Source organism: Rhinoderma darwinii, chromosome 8 (assembly GCF_050947455.1).
Source record: "Rhinoderma darwinii isolate aRhiDar2 chromosome 8, aRhiDar2.hap1, whole genome shotgun sequence".
Classification (NCBI taxonomy): Eukaryota; Metazoa; Chordata; class Amphibia; order Anura; family Rhinodermatidae; genus Rhinoderma; species Rhinoderma darwinii.
Genome location: NC_134694.1, coordinates 39,239,533 through 39,259,155, shown reverse-complemented (window position 1 = coordinate 39,259,155; position 19,623 = coordinate 39,239,533). Strand labels below are relative to the sequence as shown.

Sequence of the window (19,623 nt, the reverse complement as noted above, 5' to 3'; positions counted from 1 at the left end):
GGCACTCATCTTCTCGTATTGCAGCCGCACTACTTTTTTGAGTTTGCTGACATGGGCCATTATGTGCCCCCTCAAAACTGCCTTTGCCGTGTTCCAAAATAGCTGAGGGTCGGACACATGTTCCCCATTTGTTGCCCCGTATTCAAGCCACCAACCTCTCAGAAGTGTCAGAAGACTTTCATCCTTGGTCAAAAAGGATGGAAAGCGCCACAGATAGGCGTCTCCTTTAGGGTATGTATTAAGCATGTCTATTAAGATGGGTGCATGATCCAAAATAACTAAGTCTGCAATAGTGACCTCCTTGACCTTTGGAAGTAAAGCACGGCTAAGTAGTATATAGTCTATACGTGACCAAGAAGAGTGGGGGTGAGAGAAATTAGTATACTCTCGGTCACCAGGATGAACATGTCTCCAACCATCAATCAGCGATGCAACCGACAAAAGATCTGCCAAGTGAGAGCTAGCGGCAGGGGCCATAGGATCGGGAGCCCATCTGGACGATCTATCTTCCTGTGGCGACACTACCCCATTAAAATCTCCTCCCACCACTATATCCGTAAATGAGTCAAGTAACAAAGTGGCGCGAAACTTATCATAGAAACATTTTTGCGAACTATTCGGGACATACACATTATACAGACTTATTGTAACCTGTGGACTATGTAACTGGAGGTGTATCATCCGACCTTCATCATCTGTAACTATATTTGTGATCGTATGGGGAAAGGCCTTACGAATCAGTACCAGAACCCCTGCTTTACGCACCACTGCAGGAGAGCCATAAACCTCCCCAACCCAAAGTTTGAGCATGCGTGAAAAATCTTCTTTGAGAAGATGGGTCTCCTGCAGCAAAGCGATATCGACCTGAAGCCTTTTCAAATGGCGCAAGACCATCATGCGTTTCGCTGGGGACCTAAGCCCCTTAACATTCCAGGTGACAATTTTCATGTCACAGGTGTACTATAAATTTGGGCAACTGAATAATCACTAATACAAGGGCTCTAATCTCAGTCAAAGGGCCAGAACGATGGCAGCTAAATAGGATCGCCCGGGAGAGGAACTGCCAACAGAAAGTGCAGTAGGACATTCCATTGAGGAGTAATGCATTAAGAGGCACAGCAGAAAAAGTGAAACAGTGCATAACAACATATAACAATTGTACATAACAATCTATATATAGGACTCCCATATATCTGGTACTCAACGTTACACATCAACTCCCCTCCATATTGTATAGCTAAGGTCAGGAGGAACAACCAGCAAGATTGTCCCCAGAGTACGTCATTGTAAGAGAACGTGCTCATGCCCTCCCCTTCCCCACCGGTAAGGCCAATGCTGGCAATATGGAAGTATACCCAGGTGAACGCGAGTAACGCTACACGAACCCATCTTGCTCAGGTACAGTCCTCAATCAGACAGCCGCGGTCCATCCTGACGTCCTCGATGCAGAGGGCGCTGCGGCTTCAGACTAGACGGTGACCCTCTTGATTCCGTCAAAAAGGTAGTATTACGCGGCGAGAGGGCCAATATTTGCGACCGGCATTTAGGAGAGGAGGTGGGTGGCCCAACGTCGGAAACCACTGATGCTGAAAAGTAAGTGGCTCCTTCCGAGTACGATAAGCATGAAGGATGTCTTCTTTGTCCACAAAATCCAAGTATCGCATTATTACTTCTCGGGGTCGGTTATTATTGCCAGCGCGGGCTTCAGATGCAGGCGGTTTAGGTGGGCCCACAATGTGGGCACGCTCCGCCCGTTTGAGCCCTGATAAGCTCAACGCCTGAGGCAGATCACACTCGCACAGCTTTCTGAGGGCTTTTACTGGTATGGACTCCGGCAAACCGACCAACCTCAAATTATTCCGGCGGGAACTATTATCAAGATCCTCGAAGCGCTCATATAGCTGTCGAACCATCTGATGCAGATCACTTGTCACCACCACAACCAACTCATCCTCAGTATTAGAGATCCTCGGCTCGGCTTCATTTAAGCAGCCCTCGTGTTGGGTAATACTCTCTTGTAAGCAATTCAGGGTGGATTGTACCGTCGTCACCAGAGTGCTGGACAGATCTGGAAAAATAAGGTCAACCACGGCTTTGGCCAGCAACTTATAATCCAAGGTGTCCTGCAGGGTAAGAGGTTGTTCGGGAGGAGGCAGAGACGGCGTGTCAGCACTGTCCCGTCGATCTTCCAGCGGCGCCATCTTGGGTGGCTGTTCCTCCATAGCGCCCTCTCCTATATCTTCAAAGTCCGGTTTTTTGCTGCTCCTCAGCAAGTAACGCTCCATATAGGTAGCACCAGTCGTTTAGAAGTCAGGTCCTCTCCACCCCAGGGTAAACTGGGGAGGTATTTGCAAGCGGAGATAACTTAGTAAGGTCTGGAGGAGCGGGAGCGATGTCACACACGTCTTCACATACCAGCGCCGGAACCGGAAGTCACATGAGACTTTTTGAACACATTTTATTTACATTTTTGTAGGGCAAAGTGACCAAAAACAGAAATTCTGGCATATTTGTTATGGTTTTTTTTATGCCGTTCACCACGTGGAATAAATAACATCATATTTTTATAGTTCAGGCCATTACGGTCGCGGAGTTACAAAATATGTATGGTTTATTTCTTTTTTTCAATATTAAAGGACTTGATAAGGGAAAAAAGTGATTGTGTTTTATTTTATTACTGGAAACGTTTACTATATTTTTTACAACTTATAATTTTTTTTACTTATTTACACTTTTTTTTTAGTCCCACTAGGGGACTTGAAGGCTCAACGGTCAGATTTTTTTCCCCGAATACATTGTACTACCTATGTAGTGCAATGTATTAGATCTGTCAGTCATTCACTGACAGCAAGCCGATTAGGCTTTGCCTCCGGACGGGGCCGAACCAGCTTCCGTAATGGCTGAGCTGGAGGCCATTGTTAGGCTCTATTTACACGACAAGGTCCAAGTGTCGGACGTTTTGCATCCGTTCACTTTCCGTTCCGGCCCGTGTTTCCGTTTTTAACGGACGATTTGGACCCGTTTTGCATCAATTTTTTTCCCTGTCCGTTTTAAAAACTGATACATTTCAGTTGTAAATTTTCTGCCACGCACTTCCCTCTGTACATAATGCCACACACTTGGCTCATCTAAAAGGCCCTAAACTACCAACAAGGAACTGCCTTACAAGTTATTGGCCACACAAGAAATGCGTACTTGTAACACATCATTCTATGAACAAGCTTTATGTTGTCTAGAATATCGTTTCTCTCTTCAGTAAATTTGGCAATCTTATCTCAGAACGGTACTGGACAGAATACCATTTAAGAACAAAGCTTAGCTAGCAAGATTATACAAAATACATTTGAGAGGCAAAGTATATGTGTATATTATTTGGACAGTGACACAAGTTTTGTCATTTTAGCTGTTTAGCAAAACATATTGAATATACAGTTATATAATCAACATGGGCTTAAAGTGACTCTCAGCTTTAATTTGAAGGTATTCACATCCTAATTTGAGGAACAGTTTAGGAATTACAGCTGCCTCTTTTTCAAGGGACCAAAGGTAATTGGACAATAATCTCAAAAGCTATTTAGTGGGCTGCATGGGCTATTCCCTCTTTAATCTACCATCAATTAAGCAGGTAAAAGTTCTGGAGTTGTTTCCAGGTGTGGCATTTGCATTTGGAAGCTGTTGCTGTGAACCCACAACATAAGGACAAAGGAGCTCTCAATGCAAGTGAAACAGACCATCGTACAGGCTGAAAAAAAACTGAAGAAATCCATCAGAGAGATAGCACAAATGTTAGGAGTGGCCAAATCAACAGTTTGGTACATTCTTGAAAAAAAAAAAGAGCGCACTGGTGATCTTGTGAACTTCAAAAGGCCAGAACGTCCACGGAAGACAACAGTGGTGGATGATTGTAGAATCCTTTCCATGGTGAAGAACCCTTTCACAACATCTACCCAAGTGAAGAACACTCTCCTGGAAGTAGGTGTCTCAGTATACCATAAAGAGAAGACTTCATGAGAGCAAATACAGAGGTTTCACCACAAGGTGCAAACCTTAATCAGCCTCAAAAATAGAAAGGCCAGATTAGACTTTGCCAAGCATGTAAAAAAGTCAGCCCAGTTCTGGAACAGCATGAAACTAAGGTCAACCTGTAGCAGAGTGATGGTAGGAAGAAAGTATGGAGAAGGCTTGGGACGGCTCATGATACAAAGCACATCACATCACTTTGAGTTATTATAGTGCAAAATTTATTCCTACAGGTAATAAGTATAAACGACTCAAATTAAACCCCACATGGCTTACACCTTCTGTGAAAGGGGCAATACATGACAAAAAAAGGGCATTTAAAAAATACAAATCTGAGGGTACAGCTGTAGCCTTTGTAAAATATAAACAGCTTAATAAAATCTGTAAAAATGTAATAAAATTAGCAAAAATACAAAATGAAAGGCAGGTGGCCAGGGATAGTAAAACAAATCCCAAAAAATTCTTCAAGCAAATAAATGCAAAAAAGCCAAGGTCTGAACATGTAGGACCCCTAGATAATGGTAATGGGGAGTTGGTCACAGGGGATCAAGAGAAGGCAGAGTTACTAAATGGGTTCTTTAGCTCTGTATATACAACAGAAGAAAGAGCAGCTGATGTAGCCGGTGCCAGTGCTGTTAATATATCAGTTGATATACTGAATTGGATGAATGTAGAGATGGTCCAAGCTAAATTAAATAAAATAAATGTGCACAAGGCCCCGGGACCAGATGGGTTACACCCTAGAATTCTTAAAGAGCTTAGTTCAGTTATTTCTGTCCCCCTTTTCATAATATTCAGCGAATCTCTAGTGACTGGTATAGTGCCAAGGGACTGGCGCAGGGCAAATGTGGTGCCTATTTTCAAAAAGGGCTCTAGGTCTTCCCCGGGTAATTATAGACCAGTAAGCTTAACATCCATCGTGGGGAAAATGTTTGAGGGGCTATTGAGGGACTATATACAGGATTATGTGACAATAAATAGCATTATAAGTGACAGCCAGCACGGTTTTACTAAGGACAGAAGTTGTCAAACTAACCTAATCTGTTTTTATGAAGAGGTGAGCAGAAGTCTAGACAGAGGGGCCGCTGTGGATTTAGTGTTTTTGGACTTTGCAAAGGCATTTGACACTGTCCCCCATAGACGCCTAATGGGTAAATTAAGGACTATAGGTTTAGAAAATATAGTTTGTAATTGGATTGAGAATTGGCTCAAGGACCGTATCCAGAGAGTTGTGGTCAATGATTCCTTCTCTGAATGGTCACCGGTTATAAGTGGTGTACCCCAGGGTTCAGTGCTGGAACCACTATTATTCAACTTATTTATTAATGATATAGAGGAAGGGATTAATAGCACTATTTCTATTTTTGCAGATGACACCAAGCTATGTAATATAGTTCAGACTATGGAAGATGTTCATGAATTACAGGCAGATTTAAACAAACTAAGTGTTTGGGCGTCCACTTGGCAGATGAAGTTTAATGTAGATAAATGTAAAGTTATGCATCTGGGTACCAACAACCTGCATGCATCATATGTCCTAGGGGGCGCTACACTGGCGGATTCACTTGTTGAGAAGGATCTGGGTGTACTTGTAAATCATAAACTCAATAACAGCATGCAGTGTCAATCAGCTGCTTCAAAGGCCAGCAGGATATTGTCGTGTATTAAAAGAGGCATGGACTCACGGGACAGGGATGTAATAATGCCACTTTACAAAGCATTAGTGAGGCCTCATCTAGAATATGCAGTTCAGTTCTGGGCTCCAGTTCATAGAAAGGATGCCCTGGAGTTGGAAAAAATACAAAGAAGAGCAACGAAGCTAATAAGGGGCATGGAGAATTTAAGTTATGAGGAAAGATTGAAAGAATTAAACCTATTTAGCCTTGAAAAAAGACGACTAAGATGGGACATGATTAACTTATATAAATATATTAATGGCACATACAAAAAATATGGTGAAATCCTGTTCCATGTAAAACCCCCTCAAAAAACAAGGGGGCACTCCCTCCGTCTGGAGAAAAAAAGGTTCAAGCTGCAGAGGCGACAAGGCTTCTTTACAGTAAGAACGGTGAATTTATGGAATAGCCTACCGCAGGAGCTGGTCACAGCAGGGACAGTAGATGGCTTTAAAAAAGGGTTAGATAATTTCCTAGAACAAAAAAATATTAGCTCCTATGTGTAGAAATTTTTCCTTCCCTATTCCCTTCCCTTGGTTGAACTTGATGGACATGTGTCTTTTTTTCAGCCGTACTAACTATGTAACTATGTAACTATGTAACATCCTCTGTAAAACATGGTGGAGGCAGTGTGATGGCATGGACATGTATGGCTGCCAAAGGCACTGGGTCACTAGTGTTTATTGATGATGTGACTGAAGACAGAAGCAGCCAGATGAATTCTGAAGTGTTCAGGGATATACTTTCTGATCAGAATCAACCAAATACAGCAAGGTTGATTGGACATCGCTTCACAGTACAGATGGACAATTACCCAAAACATACTGCAAAAGCAACCCATGAGTTTTTTTTAAGGAAAAGAAGTGGAATATTCTGCAATGGCCAAGTCAATCACCAGATCTCAACCCGATCGAGCATGCATTTCACTTGCTTAAGACAAAACTTAAGGCAGAAAGACCCACAAACAAGCAACAACTGAAGACAGCTGCAGTAAAGGCCTGGCAAAGCATCACAAAGGCGGAAACCAGCGTTTGGTGATGTCCATAGGTTCCATTCTTCAGGCAGTCATTGCCTGCAAAGGATTCTTTACAAAGTATTAAAAAGAACATTTTATTTATGGTAATGTTAATTTGTCCAATTACTTTTGAGCCCCTGAAATGACGAGGCTGTGCAGAAAAATGATTGCAATTCCTAAACATTTCACAGGATATTTTTGTTCAACCCCATGAATTAAACCTGAAAGTCTACACTTCAATTGCATGTGTTGCTTTGTCAAGGTTCCTTTCCCTGTGATTTCACACCTTATAACCACCTCTGTAAATTTTAAACTGAGTGCATGCGTAGAAGAAATACACCAGCCAGAGAAGTGTTGGTACGGTTCCTCTCTCAGTGAAGCAGGAAATGCAACTGCACTTTATTACCCAAGAGTTATGGTACAATTTCCCTTTTGTGATTCTCTTAATAGCCTCCTGTCTTTAGCCATCAATACTGACAGGCGTATTAGGGAGAGAAGGTCAGAGAGGGAGACCGTTCATGTTTCTTATTCTAGTGTGGCTGAGAAGGAACCTATGCAGCTGGGTCCCCTGAGGCTCTCTAATGCAGAGAAGTATAGGAGGAGACATCTAGGTCTTCGTTTGCGGTAAAGAGGGACATTTTTCTCAAGAGTGTCCCCTCGAGTTGGGAAACTTCACTGCATAGAACTCAATAGGGAGGTTCTTCTGGGCATACTTAATTTTTCTCCCGAAAATATTGTATCTGACAGGGATTCACAGTTTGTGGCTAGATTATGAAAGGCCATTTGTGCAAATTTAGGTAATGAATTGGATTTCTCCACTGCCTGTCATCCACAGACGAAAGGTCAGACTGAGGGAGTGAACCAGACAGAGCAAAATCTACGGTGTTATGTTTCAGAACTACATGATGCAGAGTTTGCTTATATCAATTTGTGTCATTCACCAATGTCTCTCCATTTTTCTGTAATTATGGTTTCCCTGCAAAACATCCTCATTTACCTGAGGTGTGGGGTTTGACATTCCAGTGCTCAGACTGAGGATTAAGATGTCAGTGTGGCGCAAGGTCCATAAGACTTTGGGCTCAGCTGCAAAAATCAAGTTTGATCGCCACCGCAGGCCACATAGGTTCAAAGTGGGAGATAGTATTTGTGGAAGGAAAAAAAAATTGGTGGACCATATGCTGATAATAAAGGTAGAAGCAGTTCCAGTGTGTTAGGGATCTGCCAGGTACTTCATCTAGCTATACTCCTGGGATTAATCAATCCACACCTGAGGCCAGACCTGTTCGACTGACACCATCTCCCACCAACCAGGGTGGCAGGCTCAGGAGTGGGAGAGCCTATCGCGGCCTGGTCTGTCGGAGTTAGCTCCGCCCCCTGCCCTTTATTACCTGCCCTGTGCTCTCCCTCAGTGCTTGTAATTCTTTTGGATTCCTGGCCCCACTGCTGCTTGCTCCAGCCTGCTTCTGCCGTGCTTCTGCCTTGCTGCAGTTCTGCTTGACCTGCTTTGCTTGCCCCTGGCTTGCTTCTGTCTCCGTGCCCGCTCGGGTGTACTCACTTCGTCCTGGTCCTGACTGTTCATTCGCCGCCCCGTTTCCTCGTGGCGTTCCGTGGCTACTGCCCCTTCCCTTGCGTGTTCCCTGTTTGTCTTCCTGTGCACTTAGCCAGCGTAGGGACCGCCGCCCAGTTGTACCTCGTCGCCTAGGGCGGGTCGTTGCAAGTAGGCAGGGACAGGGCGGTGGGTAGATTAGGGCTCACTTTCCCTTCACCTCCTTCCTGTCATTACATAATTACAAGCCCTTACCTAGTCTACCATTTCTCCTACGCTGACGCGATCATGGACCCCCTTGAGACCCTGACCCAGCAGATGCAGGGCCTCTCCCTACAGGTCCAGGCCCTGGCCCAAAGGGTCAATCAGGGTGACGCTGCTTTAGTAGTACCCCTCACCTCACCTCTAGAACCCGACCTCAAGTTACCTGACCGGTTTTCAGGGGACCGTAAGACGTTTCTCTCCTTCCGGGAGAGTTGCAGACTGTATTTCCGCCTAAAGCCCCACTCCTCAGGTTCCGAGAACCAGCGGGTGGGTATCATCATATCCCGACTCCAGGAAGGGCCCCAAGAGTGGGCCTTCTCCTTGGCTCCTGACGCCCCTGAACTTTCCTCTGTTGATCATTTTTTCTCTGCCCTCGGACTCATTTACGACGAGACTGACAGGACTGCTTTAGCCGAGAGTCAGCTGGTGACCTTACGTCAGGGTAGGAGACCGGTTGAGGAATACTGTTCTGATTTTAGGAAGTGGTGCGTAGCTTCTCAGTGGAACGATCCGGCCCTAAGGTGCCAGTTTAGGTTAGGATTATCTGACGCCCTGAAGGATCTGCTGGTTAGCTACCCCTCGCCTCACTCCCTTGACCAGGTTATGGCCCTAGCAGTACGACTTGACCGACGTCTCAGGGAACGTCAGCTAGAACGCTTCAGTGTGCTCCCCTCTGACTTTTCTGCGATCCCCCCCGAGGTCCCGTCTCCTCGCCCCTCCACGGAGGACTCGGAGGTACCTATGCAACTCGGGGCCTCCATGTCCCCTCGACAACGTAGGGAGTTTCGCAGAATGAATGGTCTCTGCTTCTACTGTGGGGACGACAAGCATCTACTGAACACCTGTCCCAGGCGCAAGAATAAGAAGCCGGAAAACTTCCGCGCCTAAGTGATCATCGGGGAGGTCACTTGGGCGCACAGGTATTTCCCGTTAATGTGAAACGCAATAAAATTTTGCTTCCCTTTCAGGTCTCGTTTGCTGGCCGGTCTGCCACGGGCAGTGCTTTCGTGGATTCTGGCTCATCTGCTAATATCATGTCTGTGGAATTTGCTATGTCTCTAAAGATGCCTTGTATTGATTTACCTTATCCTATCCCTGTAGTAGGAATCGACTCAACCCCCCTTGCTAATGGTTATTTTACTCAGCATACTCCTGTTTTTGAACTCCTGGTTGGCTCCATGCATTTGGAGCAGTGCTCTGTACTGGTGATGCAGGGATTATCGTCTGATCTGGTTTTAGGCCTTCCCTGGTTGCAGTTGCATAATCCCACATTTGATTGGAATACTGGGGATCTCACCAAATGGGGTAATGAATGTCTTATGTCATGTCTTTCTGTTAACTCTATTTCTCCCCGGGAGGAGGTAAACACGCTTCCTGAGTTTGTTCAGGACTTCGCCGATGTGTTTTCTAAGGAGGCCTCCGAGGTGTTGCCCCCCCATAGAGATTACGATTGCGCTATCGATTTGGTGCCTGGTGCCAAGCTTCCTAAGGGTAGGATATTTAATCTTTCATGTCCTGAACGTGAAGCGATGAGGGTGTATATCCAAGAATGCCTGGCCAAGGGTTTCATTCGCCCCTCGACTTCTCCTGTAGGTGCTGGCTTCTTCTTCGTGGGGAAGAAGGATGGTGGTCTTAGGCCGTGCATTGATTATCGCAACCTGAATAAGGTCACCGTAAGGAACCAGTACCCACTTCCTTTGATTCCGGATCTTTTTAATCAGGTTCAGGGAGCCCAATGGTTTTCTAAGTTCGATCTACGGGGGGCATATAACCTTATCCGCATCAAAGAGGGGGATGAGTGGAAAACTGCGTTCAACACACCCGAGGGTCATTTCGAATACCTGGTCATGCCCTTTGGGTTGTGTAATGCCCCTGCTGTCTTCCAGAATTTTATTAATGAAATCCTGAGAGAGTACCTGGGTAATTTTCTTGTTGTGTACCTTGATGACATACTGGTGTTTTCCAAGGACTGGTCCTCCCACGTGGAGCATGTCAGGAAGGTGCTCCAGGTCCTTCGGGAGAATAATCTGTTTGCTAAGACTGAAAAATGTGTCTTTGGGGTACAGGAGATACCATTTTTAGGGCAAATCCTCACTCCTCATGAATTCCGCATGGACCCTGCCAAGGTTCAAGCTGTGGCGGAATGGGTCCAACCTGCCTCCCTTAAGGCGTTACAGTGTTTTTTAGGGTTCGCCAACTATTACAGGAGATTTATTGCCAACTTCTCGGTCGTCGCTAAGCCTCTTACGGACCTTACCCGCAAGGGTGCCGATGTCCTCCATTGGCCCCCTGAGGCCGTCCAGGCCTTTGAGACTCTCAAGAAGTGCTTTATCTCGGCCCCCGTGCTGATTCAGCCCAACCAAGAGGAGCCATTTATTGTGGAGGTTGACGCTTCCGAGGTGGGAGTGGGGGCCGTCTTGTCCCAGGGTACCAGCTCCCTCACCCATCTCCGCCCCTGTGCTTACTTCTCTAGGAAGTTTTCGCCCACGGAGAGTAACTATGATATTGGCAACCGCGAACTTCTAGCCATTAAATGGGCTTTTGAGGAGTGGCGGCACTTCCTGGAGGGGGCCAGACACCAGGTAACGGTCCTTACGGATCACAAGAATCTGGTTTTCCTAGAATCGGCCCGGAGGCTTAATCCTAGACAAGCTCGGTGGGCACTATTCTTTACCAGATTAAATTTCTTGGTTACCTATAGGGCTGGGTCCAAGAATATTAAGGCTGACGCTCTGTCACGTAGTTTCATGGCCAATCCTCCTTCCGAGAAGGATCCTGCTTGTATTTTACCCCCTGGTATAATCGTCTCTGCCACGGATTCTGATTTAGCTTCTGATATCGCGGCTGATCAGGGTGCAGCTCCCGGGAACGTCCCTGGGGACAAACTGTTTGTTCCCCTGCAATACCGGCTGAGGGTACTCAGGGAAAACCATGACTCCGCTCTATCTGGTCATCCTGGCATCTTGGGCACCAAACACCTCATTACCAGAAACTATTGGTGGCCTGGGTTGCCTAAAGATGTTAGGGCTTACGTCGCCGCTTGTGAGGTTTGCGCTAGGTCCAAAACCCCTAGGTCCCGACCTGCGGGCCTACTACGTTCCTTGCCCATTCCCCAGAGACCTTGGACCCATATCTCCATGGATTTTATCACCGATTTGCCTCCATCTCAGGGCAAGTCGGTGGTGTGGGTGGTAGTCGACCGCTTCAGCAAGATGTGCCACTTTGTGCCCCTTAAGAAGCTACCTAACGCCAAGACGTTAGCTTCTTTGTTTGTGAAACACATCCTGCGTCTCCATGGGGCCCCAGTCAATATCGTTTCTGACAGAGGGGTACAATTTGTTTCCTTATTTTGGAGAGCTTTTTGTAAAAAGTTGGAGATTGATCTGTCCTTCTCCTCCGCCTTCCATCCTGAAACTAATGGCCAAACGGAAAGGACCAACCAATCCCTGGAACAATATTTAAGGTGTTTCATCTCTGACTGTCTATTCGATTGGGTCTCATTCCTTCCCCTTGCTGAATTTTCCCTGAATAACCGGGTCAGTAACTCGTCAGGGGTCTCCCCGTTTTTCTGTCATTTCGGGTTTAACCCAAGGTTCTCCTCCGTCTCCCCTGGTTGTTCCAATAATCCTGAGGTAGAGGAGGTTCATCGGGAACTGTGCACTGTCTGGGCCCAGGTTCAGAAGAACCTAGAGGCGTCCCAGAGCGCACAAAAGATTCAGGCGGATAGTAGACGTTCTGCTAACCCCCGGTTTGTCGTCGGGGATTTGGTCTGGTTGTCATCCAGGAACTTGCGCCTTAAGGTCCCGTCCAGGAAGTTTGCTCCCCGATTTATTGGACCTTATAAGATCATTGAAGTCCTCAACCCTGTATCCTTCCGTCTGGAGCTCCCCTCATCCTTTCGCATACATGACGTCTTCCATGCCTCCCTCCTTAAACGCTGCTCCCCGTCCTGGTCCCCCTCGAGGATACCTCCTGTTCCCGTTCTCACCCCTGAGGGGGTGGAATTCGAGGTGGCCAAGATTATGGACAGTAGGATGGTCCAGGGCTCCCTCCAGTACCTGGTCCATTGGAGAGGATACGGGCCGGAGGAGAGGACTTGGGTACCTGCCCGTGATGTTCACGCTGGGGTATTGATCAGGAGGTTCCACCTCCTCTTCCCCACTAAACCGGGTCCCCTTAGTAAGGGTCCGGTGGCCCCTCATAAAAGGGGGAGTACTGTTAGGGATCTGCCAGGTACTTCATCTAGCTATACTCCTGGGATTAATCAATCCACACCTGAGGCCAGACCTGTTCGACTGACACCATCTCCCACCAACCAGGGTGGCAGGCTCAGGAGTGGGAGAGCCTATCGCGGCCTGGTCTGTCGGAGTTAGCTCCGCCCCCTGCCCTTTATTACCTGCCCTGTGCTCTCCCTCAGTGCTTGTAATTCTTTTGGATTCCTGGCCCCACTGCTGCTTGCTCCAGCCTGCTTCTGCCGTGCTTCTGCCTTGCTGCAGTTCTGCTTGACCTGCTTTGCTTGCCCCTGGCTTGCTTCTGTCTCCGTGCCCGCTCGGGTGTACTCACTTCGTCCTGGTCCTGACTGTTCATTCGCCGCCCCGTTTCCTCGTGGCGTTCCGTGGCTACTGCCCCTTCCCTTGCGTGTTCCCTGTTTGTCTTCCTGTGCACTTAGCCAGCGTAGGGACCGCCGCCCAGTTGTACCTCGTCGCCTAGGGCGGGTCGTTGCAAGTAGGCAGGGACAGGGCGGTGGGTAGATTAGGGCTCACTTTCCCTTCACCTCCTTCCTGTCATTACACAGTGTTTAGAAATACAAAAATAAATAATTTATTGTAAAAGATGTGAAGAAGTATCCGGCACACAAACAAATGTGGTTCAATTTTTCGGTTTTATTATATTGAATTTGATGCCATGGGCAAGGTGCGTGCAATGTTTCGGTCCACAGACCTTCGTCAGGCACTAGATCCCACTTGGCGTTTGTCTATTCTGTTGGTGAGCGCTGCAGTCAGTATGGCGGCTTGCCGCTTGGTTCTTGGCGCCAAGAACCAAGCGGCAAGCCGCCATACTGACTGCAGCGCCCAACAACAGAATAGACAAACGCCAACTGGGATCTAGTGCCTGACGAAGGTCTGTGGACCGAAACGTTGCACGCACCTTGCCCATGGCATCAAATTCAATATAATGAAACCGAAAAATTGAACCACATTTGTTTGTGTGCCGGATACTTCTTCACATACGATTGGGTTGGAACCCTATTCGTGCACCTCCTTTAGTCTTGTGCGCTCTGAACCAATACCGACCTTATTGTAAAAGACTACGCGTTTCAACGCTGAAACAGTGTCTTCATCACGCCAGGTGTGAGATAGAGTAAAGTTGTCCACCAATTACATTCGGTTAAAACAACCATGTTGCAAGTTGGGGCCTAGATTTTTTTGGTCCTATTAAGATTTTAAGACAAATTAATCCAGTTTGCTATGTGTTGGATTTACCACAAAGTATGAGAATACCTAGGACTTTTCATTGTTCTCTTTTAAAGTCTGTGTCTACTTCCAGTAGGGCGATCTGTAAACCTCCTCCTGTTTTGGTCCCTGGTCAGCCTGAGTATGTGGTCCAAAGGATCCTTGATTCTAAGCGTGGCAGACAACTCCACTTCCTTGTTGATTGTCAGGGCTATGGCCCTGAGAAATGGCTAGAAATATTCATACTGATAGATTGCTAAGAGCCTTTCATGCAGCCCATCCATATAACACCAGGATCAAGGGCTCTTCAGCCCTCCTTGAAGGGGGGGGGGGGGGGTAAGGTTACGATTAGCGGCCGGACTGCTGTTAATTAAGGATTTCTGTTAACTCTGTGTTTGGGTGTTGCTATGAATTTGGTCTGAGGCTGGATTTGGTTATCATATATCTATGCCTGGTTAATTAGGTTGGAGTACTTTTCTTGGGTTTATATAAACACTAGAGGGATGGATTACTCAGGTGCTGGTTATACTGTTTCTGGCATGTGCTGAGAACTTTCTAGATTATAGTTGGTGACTTTTTTTCTTGTCTATGCATTTGTTTGTACTGTAGGACCTGATGGTCCTCTGAGAGATCTAGTTTTTGTATAGTGGTTTTATGTGTATTCTGGGATCAGTAGTTCCACTGATTTGATTGTCTTTCCTGTGAATTTAGTCTGCTGCAAAGCTGTTGTCTTGGGAAGTATTCAAATAGGGTCAGTGAGTGCTGTTAATTCTTGTCCACTGTCTCTTCATCTGATAACTGCATGCATGCTATTCATCTGCCATCTACTCCATTTATCCATCGTCTCCAGCTTCTACTACCTTCTGTCTTCGGTTCCACTCATCCACTAGTAAGTTACTGGTGCCTTTTGTTTTCCATCCGAATTGATGCGTGCTTCACCTATGTGATAGCGATTGTCTGATATTGTGCTCTTGAGCAACACTAGCTGCGTAACAGGATCAGAGAATATAGCTGAGTGACAGTATGCCGCTGTGACAGAGCTGGGTCCAACTTTTTGTACAAAGATCTCTCGCAGCGACAACCTGGTGCACTGACGGTACACTCAATTAGGAGATACAAGAGACTGTGTTGTTACATGTGCTGAAGAGACTGATCATGGATTTCATAAGAACCTGAAAGTACCTAACAGAAACAGACAGGGTTAATCTCCTTGTTCTTTCATTCAATACTGTGACTTTGCATGCTTTGAGATATGTTATATTTGTAATTTCCTTGCAACCTGATGATTTGCTGTTTATGACCAAAATACTTCAATAAGGCCTCATTAACACACTGTCAATTTAGTCTGTATTTTGCATCAGTATTTTGATGTCTAAACAGGATTGGATCCTAAACCCAAGGTAACTATAAGGGAAAGATTTATACTTCGTTTCCACTCAGGATTCTGAGTTTTTTAACACGGGTTGAATTATGGATAAACAAGTCCTTCATGTACGCCTTATGAGCGTTCCAGATCGAAAAGGGGTTCTGCGCGGAATGGGTATTTAAGTCAAAATATTCTCTTAGGTTTAATTACAAATCTTCCCTGTTTAATGTTGAGAATACGTAGAGACGTATACAGAGTATTTGATAGCAATGATGTCTCCTCTTTTTTGCTAGGCATGGAGGCTAAGAAGATGTTGGGGAAATTAGGGGGAGTGCACTTGGGTGTCTTCTCATTTTGGAAATGGGTCTTCTCTGCAGACAGGATGTTACATTTTAGCAAAACTGCGTCTTTCCACAGGAGATGCCTCTTATAGGGGCTATTAAGAGTCTTAAAGTTAATAGAGGATACAGTAATAGCCATTGGGTGGGGAAGTAGAAAGTGCTGTCACTTACAGTTTTCAATAGAACAGACTGGTGAATGGAGTTATAGTTTCCAATACTCACAACCCAGGTGTCTTTAGACACAGTCGTACAAGTAGTATTGGCATACATGGCTGGGGGATAAGGGCTAGCTGTAAAAAACACAAAAACAAAAAAAGAAGACAAAAAAGGCAAAATGAAACAATAAGTCTGTAGTTACTTGGTGCAGCTAGTGCACTAGGCATCAATCATAAGGAGGGCGAGTGTTGAGCCCAAACGACAGTGAGCCAGGTAGCATATATGGGTCTGATCGGAAGGACAACCATTCACTCTGGCAGGAAGATACATAGATTAAGAATGATTACTCCTCTTTCCAGCAATATTCTATTCATCTTGAACTTTTCTAGTGACCGTTCGATGGGTAGATGGCAGGGTTGTCACAGAAGTGATGTTCCATTTATGAATTAAGGACAGGCTTTCCTCCAGCGTGTTCGCCATTGAGGTTGCTCCATGACTGGTAACTTGTTAGGAAACGTCCGTTTCTTTAAGGTTGTCATGACTATTAGCCTAGCTTCTGGGCGGCTCTGGGTTGAGTTGCAGAGCCAATCTCATTTCTCTGTTTTCATCCTATCAGTGGATCATTTAAGTCTGGTCAGTTCTTTCATTGATGCTTGTGAATTTCTTTGTGTATGCAGTTTCTGATCAAGCTCCTGGCTACTCTCTGCGTCACCTGACTATTTCGATTCTTTGAACTGGACCTCGGCTGTGTCTTTAGTTAACCCTTTTGCTTACTGATTTGGACATTCTGCTCTCGGCTGGTTTTGGCCTCTGCAACTCCTGGCATTATTCTGTTTTATGATTTTGATTCACTCTCTCCCGGTTGTGAACTCTGTTGGTGTTAACCCTCTGGCTGTCTGGTTTTCCATTCTGGTATTGAATGCATTCCACCTTCAGTCCAACACCGTATTCTGTTAATGCAACCTGGGTTCTGTGCAGCCAAGTCCATCCCGCCTTGCGGTGGGCTCTGGTGAGGGCCATAGAGTAGCCTTAGACTCTGCTGATCAAAGTAGTGATGGACTTTAGGTAGTGGAATATTTGCACGCTTATTCCTGACAGTTTCCAGCTGCCTTTGGCGTATCACTTACAGAGCAACTCCATAACTTGCACTCTGGGGAATTGCTCAACTAGTGGTTCCATTACATAACCAGCAATTTTGGTGGGAAATCCCATTTGTATTTGATGCCTCCTTTACGTAAGGCCTTGGTCACAAGGGTAAAGATATGGCATGCCTGCAGAATGGCAGCTGAAAGGTCAAGACAAATCAAAATAGAAACATATGGGTCTTACAGGATTACCACTTTCATTGCTTCTTACAGCAGACTATCTTTAATGTGGTAGAAATGCACTCTGACAAACACATCTCTGGGGGCATTTTCTGGCACTGATCTCGCTTTTTTGTGCGCAATCCGCCCTGTCAATAAACAAAATCAGTGGTGCTCTCTGCATAAAGAGAAGTGGTTTGAATAAAGTTTGCAAGAAGTTAGTGAGATCTGCAGGGTTGCGCATCTACTGAGATATCCTGAAAGGTAATGTAATTGTGGCTAGACCTGTCTTCCAGATCCGTCATTTTGTCTTTAAGCCACTTAATTTCTTCATTCAAAGAGCAATTTAAATTGCTGGGGCCGTCGTAATGAAGTCAGTGAGGCGGTGCGACCCAGTCTTTGCCACATTTCTATTAGCTATTAATCTGTACCAGGGAGGACAGGGGACTCAGAGGAGGTACGTATGAGGCTTTCCTCACTGATAGCCCACAGTATTGCTCTGATTTGTATGGGCTGCCGATAGAGCTTCTCACACTGCAGTCAAACACAATCACGGCCAAACTCCGCCCCCATAATTTACCTTTTTTTAATGATCCATACTAAAGCCAGTTTTTAATTTTAAAAGACCCTCAAGTTAAGTGGTTCACAACCCACAGATGACGTTGCAACTTTCTGCCCTGCTGGATAGAAATACAACTGATTACCTACTGCATGTCCCAACATATCTGGACCAAGAAATGATGCTCATAGCTGATTGGTTGTCTGAGCTGACAGTCCTGATAGCTACTGTCTGCTAGCTGCCAAGCAATCAGAAAACCATTAGGTGACTGGTTGATCTCTTAGTGGTAGGGGCTGGCCTCCTGTCTGCTGGTCCTATCTGCAGGGAACAGTAGCATTAACAGCAGTGGCGGTATCCTCCTCCTGGTAAATAGCAGTTGGTTGTAGAAGGGAGCAGCGCTGCCATGTTTCATCCACTCAGTCACACAGGGCAGTTTTTCATGGAAAATGGGACAGAAGATCTCTCTTGGACAGCCAATCTTGAGATGGCCTCCATAACACTGCCAGCCACAAGATCTCAACAACACTGTAAGCCCCAGAACACTCCAAACCACTGCAAGCCAGTGGTCCAAGCCAATCACAATTCCAGAAGTCAAATCAGGCTCTCCCCTATCTACCAAAGTTATGGCCAATGTAAGCTGTTAAGGACCTATACAATAAATGCATGGCCTAGCGATGATGTGAGCACAAAAGCTGTGTCCACACCATCAATGCAGGAGGATGGCTGTGATTGACAGACACCTTCCCATGCCATAGGTTAATATCACAGAAAACCTTGGCTATTTGACCCCTTAGATGACACATTCAATAGTGACAACGACATCTAAGTAATCAAAACAAAGAGAGGGGGTTCCCTTTGTCCTAGTTGACCCCAACAGTAAAAAAAAAAGCTGCAAAAAAAATTATTTAGACAGAGTAAACTTAAACTAGGCAGCCAAAAGATACGCCAAATTTAGAGCTGTACACAGGCTGAGAAATTTGGCGCATCTTGCTAGACATGTTAGCCACTTTTTAGCTTCCTTATTCCACCTTGGTCGGCTTAGTTATTGCCAATTTTTCTTGCCATAATTTCAAGACACCCACCTTCTGCTAAGCCACACACCCTTTTCCAGACTTTTTTTTTTACTTTTTTTCATGTCCTTTTTGAAGCAAATCAATAATAAATTAGTTTTAATTGATTTACGCAAAAAAGGGCCCAACTTAAGACAGAATTAGACATTTTCGTATTATACAATAGACTTTGAACTAACATCTGTCCACAGTGTTTTAGCGCCAAGAAAATGCCATGAAATACAGTGGAAAAAAAGCCAATGAAAATGCTGCAAAATACTGTGTGTGAAGCTGGACAAAGTAATTTGGTTAATGAATTGTGTTGTACAACTAATGTGAATAGGGAAATATTGTACATTTTATTCCTCTAATACATTTTATTTATATCTTTATGTATATTCCTTTTTTTTGTTTAGTTATCCGTTTTAATAGTGACCTGGCTCAGAAGTTTCATCCATGCTTCCATCAAGATGGACAGTACCTATGCTGTGCACAAACAGCGAAAAATGCTATGGGATGTCAAGTGCTACAGAGTGCCAATGGAAGTTAGTTTACCAACTTATTGTATAATTTTAAATGAAAGATAGATGTGCACCCATTAATAAAAAATGTATTATCACTGCTAGATATATAATTAACATGTAGATAACTTTTTATACTCATGAACCATCATTTCATCAGTAGAAGTTATAAGGAGATAACTCTGTAAGTGGAGATAACTCCAATCCTGGCATTTAACCACTTCGATACCACAGTCAATGCTGACCTCAGGAACTAAGGGGTTAGAAGGCTCCCTCTGTCACCCCATCGGCGTCCCGCAAAAACACAATTATGTGGTGCCAATGGGTTGTTATGGCAGCTGAGGGAATAACAA

At 45.3% G+C, this 19,623-nt stretch overlaps 1 protein-coding gene and 1 long non-coding RNA gene across 2 annotated transcripts in view; one reads left to right on the top strand and one right to left on the bottom strand.

Moving 5' to 3' along the window:
* Positions 1-19,623, top strand: part of BTK (Bruton tyrosine kinase) — a 477,293-nt gene that overhangs the window by 132,399 nt on the left and 325,271 nt on the right. The window contains exon 6 of the mRNA XM_075835606.1: positions 19,166-19,294. Within this exon, the coding sequence (XP_075691721.1) occupies positions 19,166-19,294 (129 nt within the window). The remainder of the gene's footprint in view (positions 1-19,165; positions 19,295-19,623) is intronic.
* LOC142659455 (uncharacterized) overlaps positions 1-19,623 on the bottom strand; it is a 247,664-nt gene that overhangs the window by 163,341 nt on the left and 64,700 nt on the right. The window lies entirely within an intron of this gene.